Source organism: Muntiacus reevesi, chromosome 5, assembly GCF_963930625.1.
Source record: "Muntiacus reevesi chromosome 5, mMunRee1.1, whole genome shotgun sequence".
Classification (NCBI taxonomy): domain Eukaryota; kingdom Metazoa; phylum Chordata; class Mammalia; order Artiodactyla; family Cervidae; genus Muntiacus; species Muntiacus reevesi.
Genome location: NC_089253.1, coordinates 95,622,160 through 95,637,274, shown reverse-complemented (window position 1 = coordinate 95,637,274; position 15,115 = coordinate 95,622,160). Strand labels below are relative to the sequence as shown.

The following is a 15,115-nucleotide window of genomic DNA, read 5'->3' as shown; positions in this document are numbered from 1 at the left end:
TCCCCGCAGTGAGCCAGCATGCGGGGGTCCTCACCAACCACCTGGGGACCAGCGCCTCCTCCCCCACCTCCGAGTCGGACAACCACGCACTTTTAGATGAGAAGGAAGACTCCTATTTCTCTGAAATCAGAAACTTTATTGCCAACAGTGAGATGAACCAAGCATCAACACGAACGGACAAACGGTAAGAAACACGTCCCAGGGTCCCAGGAAGGTCTGGACTCTGTGTGGTTCCTTGTATGGTCATGCATACAGCAGGCCCCCACCATAGCACCAGAGACCCCAGGCCCACAGCAGAAGGTGAGGTCTGCAGGTTCTGCAGCTGGCTCCCTTCCCACCCCCCCCCCACCCCCCGCCTCGGTTCTCTGCATCTGCAGAGAACAAGCACCCCAGCCAGATGGCGGGTGTCACACACTCGGTGCCACCAGCACACGGGCCTCAATGCACGGTTTGGCCTCAGTGTTAACACGTGCAGTGAGACGTCATCCAGCTGAGGGCTCCTTTCGTGAGATCCACCATGCCTCTGAACTCCAGGACAGACTCATTCAATTTGACACATGAACGGTTTCTAGCAAGAGTGCTGCCCCTTTAAACACACACACAGGCAGGAAAATGGAAGAATTGGGATCCTAAGATGTAGAGGCTGTAACACATTCCCTTCATCCAAGCCTCAGCGTCAGAGAGACTCAGAGCCGCTGGACTCCTAGTGCTTAGGGACATGCTCCCCTGCTTCTGCAGAAGAAATGAGGACCCGAGGACTGGGCGCCTGGCTCCAACCCTTCTGTCCATGGGTGGGTTGCCAGCCCAGGGCCCAGTGCCCTCCCACCCAGGACACCCAGCTTCCCAGGGGCCTGTCTGCTCCCCGCAGGCGGGCTGCATCTCCTTCACCCCTGAGACTCCTGAGGCAGAGCAGGAGCACTGAGTAGACCTTCAGAATCCACAAGCGGGCACATGGGCTTGGCGCTCAGGCTGTTTCTGGTTCTTCTGAGTCTTAACTCCATGCCCAGGAAGGTGATCCCACCTGGTGCCTGGGTGGGCTCAGAGGAGGGGACATGGGAGAGGCTGGCCGTGGGCTGCATGTACCAGAGCCCCAACCCTGTCAGGCACCAAAGAGCTGGATATCAGGGGGCGGCCAACCAAGTGCCTGGGTCCATCCCTGGCTCTGTTCACGTGTGATGGTCTAGTGGGAGCCCAGCCCTGCCATCTGCGCCCAGCGTGGCGAGCTTCATTCTGGCAGTACTCTGGGCTCCCTCTGAGAGCCATCCATGGTTCACGCTCTGAGGTCTTCACCTTCAGAGTAAGTCATGAACCTGAGCATCCAGGAGCCAGGCCATGAGGCTGATAAAGCCTCCCCTGAGCTGTGGACCCCTATGCCCAGGGCAGAGCCAGACGGGGAGCTGACAAGGACATGCCAGGGGCATCCCCCTGGGGTTGACAGTCCCCCAACACTGTCCCTGAGTGGCAGGCCCAGCTCTCAGCCATACAGAGGACACCCCAGGAGAGCCACCAGGAAAGACAGGGTGTCCCCAGAGGGAAGAGGGGCTGGCACCACCCTGACCCCACAGAGCAGCATTTCAGCCAGGGCCCCAGAGGTGGGGGCAGTGAGTGAGACTCAGACACCGGCCCCACACCCCTCAGAAAGCCCAGGACAGAGCCAGCCCACAGACCAGGCCCTCGAACGGCCTCTCCCCACTGGAGGTGCCCCCACATCATTGTCAGAAGTGGGACCATGTTGATGGTTGATGTTTGTCAGCTAATGTGCAGAAAGTTCTAGGATGCTGGCAGTTCTACTGGGGCCCAGTGTTAACACCATCCAGAACCAGTAGTCTTCTCTTGACAGTCCATTATAACTCTGGGCCTGCCAGGCTTCCTGATTCCAGAAACCCCTGGGCCAAACTCTGTTCCCTCCCCAAATTCCTCTGTTGACATCCTAACCTCCAGCCCCTCAGAGTGACCTGATTTGGAAATAAGATCTTCTCAGGTGTAATTAGTTACAATATTCTGAAGTCAGGTGGCCCATATCTGATAGGATTGGTGTCCTAAGAAAAGGGAGAGATTTGGGATTTCTCTAGTGGTCCAGTGGCTGGGAATCCACCTGCCAATGCAAGGGACGTGGGTTTGATTCCTGGTCTGGGAAGATCCCACAGGCCTCAAGGCAACCACGCCACAACTCCTGAAGCCTGCACACCCTAGAGCCTGGGCTCCATTGAGAAGCCCCCACAATGCAAAGCCCATGCTCTGCAACTAGAGAGTAACCCCAACTCACGGCAACTAGAGAAAGCCCATGAGCAGTGAAGACCCAGCATAGCCAAAAGTAAATAAATAGACTTTTTTAGAAAAAGAAAATGGGGACATTTGGACATGAATGCATGGGAAACACCACGTGGAGGTGAAGCAGAGCGGGTGATGCGTCCACAAGCGGAGGAGCCCCGGGGATCACCAGCAAAGCACCAGAGTCCAGGGAAGGGGATGGGAGGAGGCACCGGCCCTGAGACACCTGCATCTGGGGCATCTCTAACAGGCTGAGCCCGACTTCCCTGTGTGTGCTTGGGAATCTCTGGCAGAGGCATGGGTCAATAGTGGCCTGCTGCAGGGTCGGGGGCACTGACTACAACAGTCCGGGGAGCCCTGGCATGCTGGCATAGGTCCTTTTGCAGGAGGTTGCCATAGCCACTATTACCCCTACCATAGTTTGGCCTTGGGCCAAACTACAAGGAGGGAACACAGCCCCATCCATCAGCAGAAAATTGGATTAAAGACTTACTGAGCATGGCCTTGCCCACCAGAACAAGACCCAGTATTCCCCACAGCAAGTCCCTCCCATCAGGAAGCTTCTACAAGCCTCTTATCCTCATCCATCAGAGGGCAGACAGAATGAAAACCACAGTCACAGAAAACTAACCAAATTGATCACATGGACCACAGCTTTGCCTAACTCAATGAAACTATGAGCCATGCTGTGTAGGGCCACCCAAGACGGACGGGTCATGGTGGAGAGTTCTGACAAAACGTGGTCACTGGAGAAGGGAATGGCAAACCACTTCAGTATTATTGCCTTAGAACCCCATGAACAGCATGAAAAGGCAAAAAGATATGACACTGAAAGATGAACTCCCCAGGTCAGTAGGTGCCCAATATGCTACTGAAGAAGAATGGAGAAATAATTTCAGAAAGAATGAAGAGACAGGGCCAAAGCAAAAATAACGCCCAGTTGTGGATATGACTGGTGATGGAAATAAAGTCGGAGGCAGTAAAGAACAATATTGCATAGGAACCTGGAATGTTAGGTCCATAAATCAAGGTAAATTGGAAGTGGTCAAACAGGAGATGGCAAGAGTGAACACCAACATTTTAGGAATCAGTGAACTAAAATGAACCAAAATGGGTGAATTTAATTCAGATGACCATTATATCGACTACTATGGGCAAGAAGCCCTTAGAAGAAATGAAGTAGCAGCATAGTCAACAAAAGAGTCCGAAATGCAGTGCTTGGGTGCAATCTCAAAAACGACAGAATGATCTCTGTTCATTTCCAGGGCAAACCATTCAATATCATAGTAATCCAAGGCTGTGCCCCAATCACTAATGCTGAAGAAGCTGGAGTTGAATAGTTCTATGATGACCTACAAGACCTTCTAGAACTAACACCAAGAAAAAGTTGTCCTTCATCATAGGGGTCTGGAATGCAAAAGTAGGAAGTCAAGAGATACCTGGAATAACAGGCAAGCTTGGCCTTGGAGTACAAAATGAAGCAGGGCAAAGGATAACAGTTTTGCCAAGAGAACGTACTGGTCATAGCAAACACCCTTTTCCGACACATGACATCACCAGATGGTCAAACCAAAAGCAGATTGATTATATTCTTTGTGGCCAAAGATGGAGAAGCTCTATACAGTCAGCAAAAAACAAGATCAGGAGCTGACTATGCCTCAGATCATGAACTCCTTATTGTCAAATTCAGACTTAAATTAAAGAACATAGGAAAAATGACTAGGGTCATTCAAGTATGACCTAAATCAAATCACTTATGATTATACAGTGGAAGTGACAAATAGACTCAAGGGATCAGATCTGATAGAGTGCCTGAAGAACTATGGATGGAGGTTTGTGACATTGTACAGGAGGCAGTAATCAAAACCATCCCCAAGAAAAAGAAATGCAAAAAGCCAAAATGGTTGTCTGAGGCCTTACAAATAGCTGAGAAAAGAAGAGAAGCTAAAGGCAAAAGAGAAAAGGAAAGATATATCCATCTGAATGCAGAGTTCCAGAAATAGCAAGGAGAGATAAAGAAGTGTTTTTAAGTGAACAATGCAAAGAAATAGAGGGAAACAATAGAATGGGAAAGACTAGAGATCTCTTCAAGAAAAATAGAGATACCAAGGTAACATTTCATGCAAAGATAGGAACAATAAAGGACAGAAACAGTATGGACCTAACAGAAGCAGAAGATATTAAGAAGAGGTGGCAAGAATACACAGAAGAACTATACAAAAAAAGATCTTAGTGACCCAGATAACCAGGATGGTTTGATCATTCACCTAGAGCCAGACATCCTGGAATGTGAAGTCAAGTGAGCCTTAGGAAGCATCACTACAAACAAAGCTAGCGGAGGTGATGGAATTCCAGCTGAGCTATTTCAAGTCCTAAAAGATGATGCTGTTAAAGTGATGCACTCAATATGCCAGCAAATTTGGAAAATTCAGCAGTGGCCACAGAACTGTAAAAGGTCAGTTTTCACCCCAATCTCAAAGAAGGGCAATGCCAAAGAATGTTCAAACTACCACACAATTGCACTCATCTCACATGCTAGCAAAGTAATGCTCAAAATCCTTCAAGCTAGGCTTCAACAGTATGTGAACCAAGAACTTCCAGATGTACAAGCTAGATTTAGAAAAGGTAGAGGAACCAGAGATCAAATTGCCAACATCTGTTGGATCATAGAAAAAGCTAGAGAATTCTAGGAAAACATATACTTCTGCTTCATTGGCTATGCTGAAGCCTTTGACTGTGTGGATCACAACAAACTGTGGAAAATTCTTCAGGAGTTGAAAATACCAGACCACCTTACCTGCCTCCTGAGAAATCTATATGCATGTTAAGAAGCAACAGTTAGAACTGGACATGGAACAATGAACTGGTTCCAAATTGGGAAAGAAGTATGTCAAGACTATATATTGTCACCCTGCTTATTTAACTTATATGCAGAGTACATCATGTGAAATGCCAGGCTGGATGAAGCACAAGCTGGAATTAAGATTGCCAGGAGAAATATCAATAACCTCAGATACGCAGATGAACTACCCTTATGGCAAAGAGCAAAGAGGAATTAAAGAGCCTCTTGATTAAGGTGAAAGAGGAGAGTGAAAAAGCTGGCTTAAAATTCAACTTTCAAAAAAATGAAGATCACGGCATCTGGTCCCATCACTTAATGGCAAACAGGTGGGGAAGCAATGGAAATAGTGACAGACTTTAGTTTCTTGTGCTCCAAAATCACTGTGGATGGTGAATGCAGCCATGAAATTAAAAGATGCTTACTCCTTGGGAGAAAAGCAATGACAAACCTAAACAGTGTACTCAAAATCAGAGACATCTCTGCTGACAAAGCTCCGTCTAGTCAAAACCATGGTTTTTCCAGTAGTCATGTACAGATCTGAGAGTTGGACCATAAAACAGGTGAGCACTGAAGAACTGATGCTTTTGAACTGTGGTGTTGGAGAAGACTCTTGAGACTGTTGGACAGTAAGCAGATCAAAGCAGTCAATCCTAAAGGAAAACGACCATGAATATTCATTGGAAGGACTGTTGCTGAAGCTGAAGCTCCAATACTTTGACCTCTTGATGCAAAGAGCTGACCCATTGAAAAAGACCCTGATACTGAGAAAGATTGAAGGCAGGAGAAGGGGACAACAGAGGACAAGATGTTTGGATGGCATTACTGATTCAAAGGAAATGAGTTTGAGCAAACCCCGGAAGATGGTGAAAGACAGGGAAGCCTGATGTGCTGCAGTCCACAGGGTCGCAAAGAATCTAACACAACTGAGCAACTGAACAACAACAAATAGACTGGAGAGGAGAGGGACGATCCCTGCTGTTTGAGCCACAGCCATGTGCTGTGTTAGGCTGGCCCCGGGGACACTCTGCACCCAGGCAGCTCTTTGGAGGCCTGGCCACTCGTCCTGGTTTCCTCTCTGTCTGAGGCTGTCTCCAGCCAGACTCCCCACTCTGTCCCCGCTATATCCATCCCCCACCTTCAATGAGTGCTAGTGTTTGACGCAGGCCTCCCACGAATGAGTAGATTTCTGTGCAGGGCAAGGCAGGGTGCAAGGACAAACTGCTCATTTGTGGTCGCTGTTCCCACAGAGGGGGCTTATATACAAACGCACAGGACTCAGGTTCGACTAAATGACACACAGGGCTTTGCCCTGACCTAAGCTCCCCACCTTTGCTGTCCATCAGCTCTCAGGGTGGGGGCTATTCTCACATTCCCCGGGAGGGCGTGGGCTCTGAGATGACAAACCCCGGCCAAGGGGACCTGCCAAGACCCAGGGAGGGAGGCAGGACCTGGCTCTGGGGTCCTCACCGCTGGTGGACAGACATGAGCCTGATGCCCAGCATCAAGGGAGACATGTGAGGGTCCTGCCTGTCCTGGAGAATAGGTCAGCTGTCAGCAACTGTACACTCTCCCGTGGAAAGATGAGAAGTGAAGATGGGGGTGACCAAGAACTGAACCACTTGGGGCTTCCCAGCCCATCCACTCAGCTCTGTATTTGGAGATGGTGACCACTTGGAGAAGACATCGCCTCTTGCCTTAGTACCTCAAACAGGAGACCCCGAGTCTCTCCCAACAGCAGGGGATGGACTCCCATGGGCTGTGTGAGATCCAGAAGGGGTGGAGTCCGGGGGCTCAGAACTCCAATTCACGAAGCATGTGCCTTGCCCCCCATCCACCTCCACCCTTGTGTGGGACACCTGCCCAGGTGGCCTTGGGCCCAGCCCATGTGTGGCCACGGCACCTGGTCATGAACTTGCAGATGAACCGAACAATGCCATTGCCATTTTCTCAAAGGAGTGGGCACGCTCTTCCTCACAGCTCATTTTCTCTTTTCAATAATGAGGCCCAGAATGGGAAAGGCACCCAGCTACAGGGACCCCTGGGGATGAGGGGAGGGGTCTGGGCTGCAGGAGAGACAGCCCGGTCTCGGAAACACACTCACGCTAGAGGGTTTCCATTGCCAACAACAGCCCACTCCACGCAGCCCAGAGCTCCGGGTCCCAGACACCCCATCTGCGGAGGGCCACTTGGTCCTCATGCCCTTGTGGTGGGTGGGGAAGAGTGGGCACTCATCAGGGTGGGGCCACACACTTCCTGCACTCTGAGCCTCCCTGGGGGCACCCCTCATGCAGGGCCCAAGTCCAGTGCCAGCTCCCAGGACCCATTGCCCGCCAGGCCAGCCCCTGAGTGGCCCAGTGTCCACGCCAGCATGACGGGATCCTGCTGCCCAGCAGTTCCCACCCAGCTCCAACCTGGTCCTGGGCAGGTGCCCTTCCCTTTTTTAATCACTCGGGACAGTGGCTGAGGGCAGAGATGAGCCGCTCAGAACCCCAGCTCTGAGAGTCTAGTGACCAAGAAAGGCAGACTGCCGTCAGAGGGAGCTGGGGGCATCAAGCATGGCGGGGAGCCAGGGCCACTGGAACCAAGTTGCTGCCTCAGGACATCTGTGGTCAGTTCCCTCCGTGTCATTTCAGGCCGGAAGTCCAGGACCTGGATGGCACCTCCCAGTGCCCGGGCCTGGCCATCAGGAAGCCAGAGGACGTGGAGGAGGAGGAGGAGGAGGAGCTGGAGGAGGATGATGACAGCCTGGCAGGGAAGTCCCAGGACGACACCGCATCCCCCACACCCGAGCCTCAGGGCACCTACGAGGACGATGAGGATGAGGAGCCACCCACCTCCCTGGCCGTGGGCTTTGACCACACCCGAAGGTGGGCACCTGCCCTCCGTGGGCCCCAAGTGCTTGGGCCCCAGGCAGGGAGACGGGCAAGCACCGAGGGGGCGACCTCACTCCCACACCCCCCACCCTGCCAGCGGGGTTCTCTCTCCCCAGTAGATGTTTCCGCTGCAAGGACTTCTGTGCACAGGTCAGGGTGAGACCAGGCCCGAAACTCACACACACACATGCACACATACCTGCAGACACATACACACAATGCACATGTGCACACACGTACACATGTGAAAACGTGCACATGTACACATGGGGACACGTGCACGTGTGTGCATGCATACATGTGTGCGCACATACATGTGTGAACACTACACATGCAACTACATATACACCCTCACCCGTGTGTGCACATGTATACACATGTGTGTGCACACATGTGCAGGTTCATGTTTGTACACATGTGTGTATGCATGTGCACATGCACACATGCTTCACCCAGTCCAGAAGCGGAGCAAGGCAGGCAAAGGCTGAGAAGGAGCTGATCAGGGACCCATGGGTGGTCTCCAGCCCTGCAGAACCAGGAGCAGTGACATCTGCCTCCAGCAGGCTGTGGGTGGGAATTGAGTACCAATGATTTTGGAAGCTGGCAGAGGAGAGCCTCTCCTGCTGCGTCCCCACTGCTCACCACCTACATTCAGCACCGGTGAGACAACCAGCATTCAAGGTCCTCCTGGGGGTGGCTGGCAGATCCTGCAGGCCCTTCAGAGATGGCCCACTTCCTCCCACTCTGGGCCCTGAGAGTGGGCCCCCCAGAACAACCCAGATTTCGGGAACCAAGACCTCTGCCCCGCTCCCAGCCTGTCCTCCGTCCCCAGGGACCTGGCGCCCTGCCTGTGCTTGCAATGTGTGTGCATGCACTGACCTCCTCTGTGTCCTCCATCACTTTCCTGTATTCATGTGGCTTCCGTCCACGTGTCTGTGTGTCCATGCGTCTGTCTCCTGTGCATGTGACTCGTGGAGACGCTGTGGCGTGCATGCAGGCACGGAGTTGGCCGTGGGGCCTCAGAGAGGTGGCCGAGGCCAGACAGGCTGACAGTGGGCCCCTCTCGGTCGTTGGTGCAGGTGTGTTGAGGAACCACCAGGCGGTCTCTTAGCTTTGGAGCCGATGCCGACTTTTGGGAAGGGGCTGGATCTCCGCAGAACAGCTGAGGAAACGTTTGAAGTTAAAGATGTGCTTAATTCCACCTTAGATTCTGAGACTTTAAAACAGACCCTGTACAGGCAGGCTAAGAACCAGGTAGGTACCTACCAGAGCCTGCCCCGACCTTCCCCAGGCTGGATGGCAGGCCCCAGCCATGCCTCCCCCACCAGGGACTGCCTCCCTTCTCTCTGTGGCCATCCCATGTCTGCATGGGGGACACCCAGGACTCCAGCTCTCCCATGCCCATTGCTTTGGCTAGAGAGACCCCCAAATGACTCCCTTTCCTTGAAAGCAAGGGTGGGGAGAGGTTGAGGGCAGATGAACGAGAGCCAGCCCCTCACAAGGGTGCTCCCCGAGTCCCACAGTGCTCCTGGATGTGTGGGTCCTGGCCCTCACGTCCCCGGAGGGTGGGGTCCACCAGCGCTGTTCTCGTGGCGGCACTGGCCTCCCTCTGCCTCTGCCCAAGCAGGAGTGATGGCAGCCCAGGGTCCTCTTGAGGACACTCCCCCGTCGGGGTCACGGGCTCCAAGCTGCAGCTATGGTGAGTCAGCAGGGCACAGACTGGCCGCATGACTCACCTCAGCCTAGGGGCTGCAGGACCCTGCTTGTTCTCAGCCTGAGGGACTTGGGTTCCACTCAGCTCTCCGCAGCCCACCCAAGTCTGAGCAAAAACCGTCTGCGTGTCTGTCTTCGTCTCTTTACTAATCCTGTCCGGAGTGTGAACTTGGGTGGACACCCCCCACACCCCCTGCTCTGAGAGGCCCCGGGTCCCGTCCCCTCGCACTCTGGGGGCCGAGCTGGGCTCTGGGCCAGAGGCATGTCTGCTCTTAGCTCAGAAATGCTGCACACCACGTCCCTGAAATAGCTCTGTGCCACCACCGCGGTCATCCACACCCGACAGGGCCCACCAGGCAGGGCCTGCGCGTCCCTGATGGGGTCTCAGCAGTAACCACTAGCACCCTGGTCCCCCTGAAGAGCATGCCTGCCTGTGAATCCATGCTGATCACCAGGGATGTAGGGGCACCTGCGAGGGCGGATGTGCCCCAAAGAGGCTGAGGGTCTTAGTGGCCCTCTGCAAAGATGCCTCATCTGTAGGCCAGTCCCCTACACCTTTGCCCCCTTCCTCACCTCTGGGTCTGAGGTCAGCTGGAGGGAGTGGGAGGCCGGGAAGGGGTGCACTGGCCTGGGGTCTACAGGACCCACCCCGCACCACTCACCTGCTATCCTATGTGTACCCTCCCCTCCCTGCAGGCGTATGCAATGATGCTGTCCCTTTCCGAGGATGCTCCCCTCCACGCCTCCTCCCAGGGCCCTCTGGACACTTGGCTGAACATCGCAGGAGCCACGCCAGAGTCTGGAGCCTTTAATCCCATCAACCACCTCTGACCGGCCTGAGAGGGGCTGCGGTCAGAGTCCAAGTGAGGCCACTAGGGTCCCCGACTTCCCAACAGAAATCTCCATGGCAGAAGACGGAGGCAAGGGCCTTGGGAGCCGGTGCGGCCTGGGGCTGAGGAGACCCCCCACCTTGTCACCTGTGTCTGACCACTCCTCAGCGTCTGTTCCCCCTCCATGGTCCAACTCTGATTTTTGCAGTGAAAACTCAGAACCCGGCATCCTTGGAGCCATCGTAGGGTTTCACCGGCTCTAAGCATCAGTCTTGAGAACGGCCTTCAGATGGTACAGCTCACTCTCCAGGCACAGCACTGCGGGCTGCCTCACAGAGTCAACCCCGTGGGCAAGGATGGGGTTTGAACCCCACACTGAGGCTGGTGGGCCTCTCCCGGGTGCCGTGTGGCATCTGGGGAGGGAACAGACAGACATCTGGGTGTGCTCTAAGGAGGGAATCGCCCTGACAATTTTTATAAAGAAAATGACAAGAATGATCCTTTTGGTAATCTTATTGACGACAGAGTCTATTTAAGCATGTGGTTTTAAAAATAGACAGTATTTTTAAAAAAAAAAATCACAAAGTGACTTGCAAATTGTTTTTTAAAAGTAATTTTGCATTGCTTTGAAATCTCAGCTTCTTTGCAAACCCAAACCTGCCTGGGACCCAGCCCTGCGTTTGGGGGTGTTCTTTATACTGTAGATAATGGAGAGATTTTCTATCCCTGACTGTGTTTGTAAAGCCAAGGTGATTCTGGGCACCCCGGCCCCAGAACCGAGGGGCGGAGCCCACTCCCGGGAGCAGTTTGAGACTGTGCCTGGAATCAGATACGATGTCCTGGGCTGGCCCAAGGCTGGGACTCAGAGATGTGCCTGTCATTGTGTGACATGGGATTCGTGCCAGCGGCCCCCACCCAGGGGGAGGTCAGAGCAGAGACTTGGTCCCCAGCGCAGAAGTGGCCAGGCCCCTCCGGCTCCCCCTCAACCATTCTGCAGAAGGCGGGGCCCGCCGGTCATCTTGGGATCTCCAGCACCCACCCACCCCCCCTGCGATGGACAAGGGGAAGGGAGTGGGCACCCCCCATAGGGGCTGCCGTGGGGTGCACTCCAAGGCTCCTCTGCTCCAGGCTGCCAAGCTCCATGCTCACCCGAGACCCCAGGACACAACGGCTCTTTGTGTGGGTTCCTGGCGGGCGGGACCCGGCTCAAGAAGGACGGGAGTCCAGGTGCGACCTCCACAAAGAGCTAAGACAGCACAGCCCGGAGGGGACGGACCGCACCTCCCAGGACCAGGCTGCTCTCCACTCGATGGGCTTTAAATTATTCCCGTAGGGGCCAATTTCGAATAATTGTTGTTGTTTTTTTTTTCCCTGATGGAATTGACCTTAATCTGTATATAACTTGTAATTTTTTCTAATTCATTTCTTTTCTTATTTTATTTCTTCCTTAACAGTATTTTTGGCATTAGACATTCTTATTGTGAAGAAATAATGTTAATATAAGTATCTAGTGAAGGACCAAAACCATGTAATAAGGTTGTGTGTTGTGTGATCAATAACCAGGGAGTGGGGCGATTTTTAATGTGCCAAATACCCCACGTCCCCCCCCCCCAATGAATCCTGCTGCCCATTTTCCAGACAATCATGTGTTTTTGTTAAATTTGAGTTTCAGTTGCATTTAAGACAAGTGCTCTATTTATTTCTTTTATTGTTTGGAAGAAAAACGAAGACTAGCATCCCAAGAAGAAGAGAAAAAATACCTACCCAAGTTGCCCTAAGAAATGTGTGAAAATACAAACGGTCATGGAGCGGCCCACCCTCCAGCCTCTCCAGGCCAAGACAATCGTCCGCCTGGGCACTGGGGGTTTGGCTTCGCGGTGGAGACCTGTGGATGGGGATCCCCAAGGGTGCACAGACCCGCAGATCCTAGCGAAAGGATTTGGCCTTTCCCGGATCCGGTCAAGGTACCAGACTCAGAGCGCCTTCCACGTGGGAACAGGCTGGAACGTGGCCCACAGGGCAGTCGGAGAAGTTGCTAGCAGAGGAGCTGGCTGCAGCCGCAACCACAAGGATTTACAGACACGGCCGCTCACACCGCCTCAGAAGCATCCTTCACCCCACCCCCCCAGTGGACCCACCTGGTGTGTCGCAATTTCCAACTCTCCCTTGATCGAGATGGGACCCCTTTGAAAAATCAACCTCGGATACCACCTCCCCATTTCTGTAAACCCAAATTATATGATTTCTTCTGCTAAACAATAAGGTGTGTGCTTTTTATTGCAATTTGACTCTCTCTGTCCAAAGCAGGATGTTTGGGCAGGTATAGGCCCAAGTGTCTGTTCCCTGCAGCCCGGCCCTTCCATTCACCTCTGGTCTCTGTGACAGTCACGATTAGCTCTCTGCAGCTGATCTCCTTAAACTCTGACTCTTTCCTTCTTTCCTTCCCCATCCCCAAGAACCCTGGCTGCACATTTTAAGTCCTGTTTTTTGTCCCCTTTGAAAACGATTAGAGTAAGCCCATTTTCTCCTCCAGCCTGAGCATTTGGCAGATTCGGTGGCGGGGAGGGTTCTGTCCTTGGACCCTCAGATAAAGAGAGCACTTATTTCCTACACCTGGTGGGTCCATGAAGCCTGGGCTCAAAGTTGAGCGTTGTCCCAACCACAGTCAGCTGCCCCTCCCCGGGTCTTCTCTGCCCCCCCAGGCTCCAGCACCAGCCACCTGCTCAGACCCAGGGGGATGCCCTAGAGGGTCTGGGAGCTCAGGCTGGAGAATTCCGAGAGCCCAGCTTCATGGCACGGATGCAACTGGCGGCTGCCTGGCCGACCAGGGCATCTGTGGGCTGGTGGCCGGAGTCAGAGCTGTAAACTAGGAACCCCACCGGGCTAGTGTGCTAGGAACCCTTCACTCCAGCCTTGTCCGCTTCACTCTTTGGACTGCTAACTCTCACCCCCAAGTGGAAATTCGGAAGGAGGTCTCCTCACCCTTCCCTCTTCTGCCCCTCAGACCCCAACCCCCACCTCGGGCCCAACCCTTTCATTCCCAGGACAAGCAGTTAGGACCCCAGGACTGCTGACCCTTTGGCCAGCCAGCCCTTCATAAGGGGGACCCAGAAGCCTCTGGCTGGAACCCAGAGGCGTGCATTCCTGCATCCCACCTGGAACCCTGGGGTGGGGATAAGTGACTGGGGTGGGCCTGAGAGACTGCCCGGCCCTAGTGGCCTTCCCATACAATGCCAAGAGCGCGGCCAGTCCACCCAGACACCGATTGCCCTGTAAACCCTGAGGGCCCTTGTCCTTCTGCGTCCTGGCTGCTTCCTCAGTGAACATTCGCAAAGCACTTGCCTGAACACACATCCCTTGTGTTAGCCCTGAAGCCTCAAAGCACTGGATTGTGGCGCCCCAGCCCCCAGCCCCCCCACTACTGCCCAAGTGACTGAAATCTACTGAGCTTATTCACTGTGCTGTCCTGGGAGGGGCAGGGGCAGCACCCCCGGGAGAGCACCCCGCACTGCTGCCTGGGGCGGTGGCGGGGAACGGATGGGGAGCCGGGCACCTCGCTCCCCTCCCGGCTGGGGACGCGGGGACACAGCTGCTCCTGGCCGGTGGAGGTCAGCCGGGTCTCAAAAGCCATGAATGTCTCTGTAGCGATGAGTGATACTGTGACTAAGACGTCCTCACAAGATGCCAAGGAGCGTCCCTCTCCTCCTGCCATTCCAGTGTTTATGTTTTCTTTCTTTTCTGTCACGGATTCATATTACCACTTGTGGGGGAAAAAAAAAGTAAAAGAAGATAGAATGAAAAGGCAGCTTATGTTTCCAGATGTGCAATTCACTCATGAACAAAGTTATCCTGAAGGTTCTTCTCCACGTACTTCTCTTCCTCGTTCTCCTCCAAACGAGGGAAGCTGAGCCCCATGTCCACATGGAACTGAGGGCATCCGTACGCGTACGCTGGTGACACTCTAAACCTGTGCGTCCATGTCATCCTTCGCCATCGTTACATTATGATTCGGTTTTTTTTTTTCTTTATGCTTTTTTTTTTCTTTTAGAGCTGTATAATGTTGAAAAGAAATCAAGTGTAAATGTCTGGTTTTTCTCCATAATGTTTTTTTTTTTAAAAAAAAGACCATTGAGAAGGAGGCTGGTGTATGTCCCACGTCCCCCAATTGTAAATTTGCTTCTGTTCTAAGTAAACTGTGCATGGCTCGTGTGTAGTCATTATCGTGTCTGTTCGTGAAATTTTTACAAAAAGGAAAATCCCATAGATGCACTTATTAAATATGTGGTTAGAGTCTGCGTCCTCAAGACTAGGAGTCCTGAACTGCCCACATGGAAGACGCAGTTCTTAATATGGAAATCGCTATGGGAGAAGGAAAGGAAAAGACACCAAGTGTAGGAATCATTCAGAGAGTGACTCTGCAGATTTCATTTTGATGATGCTTGTGATAAAGACAAATGTACTTGTGTAGAGAAATGTCTTTAAGATGAAGCCTAGGAGAAGCTGATTTTGAGGTTGATGCTGTAGACTAGGACTGTATACCAAATGTAATCTTTCCAATGCTACAATGAATTTATACATGAGATTGA

The 15,115-nt window shown here is 52.9% G+C and overlaps 1 protein-coding gene across 3 annotated transcripts in view; it reads left to right on the top strand.

Moving 5' to 3' along the window:
- Positions 1-15,115, top strand: part of PRDM16 (PR/SET domain 16) — a 337,722-nt gene extending 322,607 nt beyond the window's left edge. For 2 of the 3 annotated variants that reach the window (XM_065935908.1, XM_065935907.1), the window contains exons 14-17: positions 10-184; positions 7,747-7,980; positions 9,066-9,240; positions 10,396-15,115. In XM_065935908.1, the coding sequence (XP_065791980.1) occupies positions 10-184; positions 7,747-7,980; positions 9,066-9,240; positions 10,396-10,530 (719 nt within the window). In that variant the 3' untranslated portion in view covers positions 10,531-15,115. The remainder of the gene's footprint in view (positions 1-9; positions 185-7,746; positions 7,981-9,065; positions 9,241-10,395) is intronic. The other variant, XM_065935909.1, reaches the window with a different exon arrangement.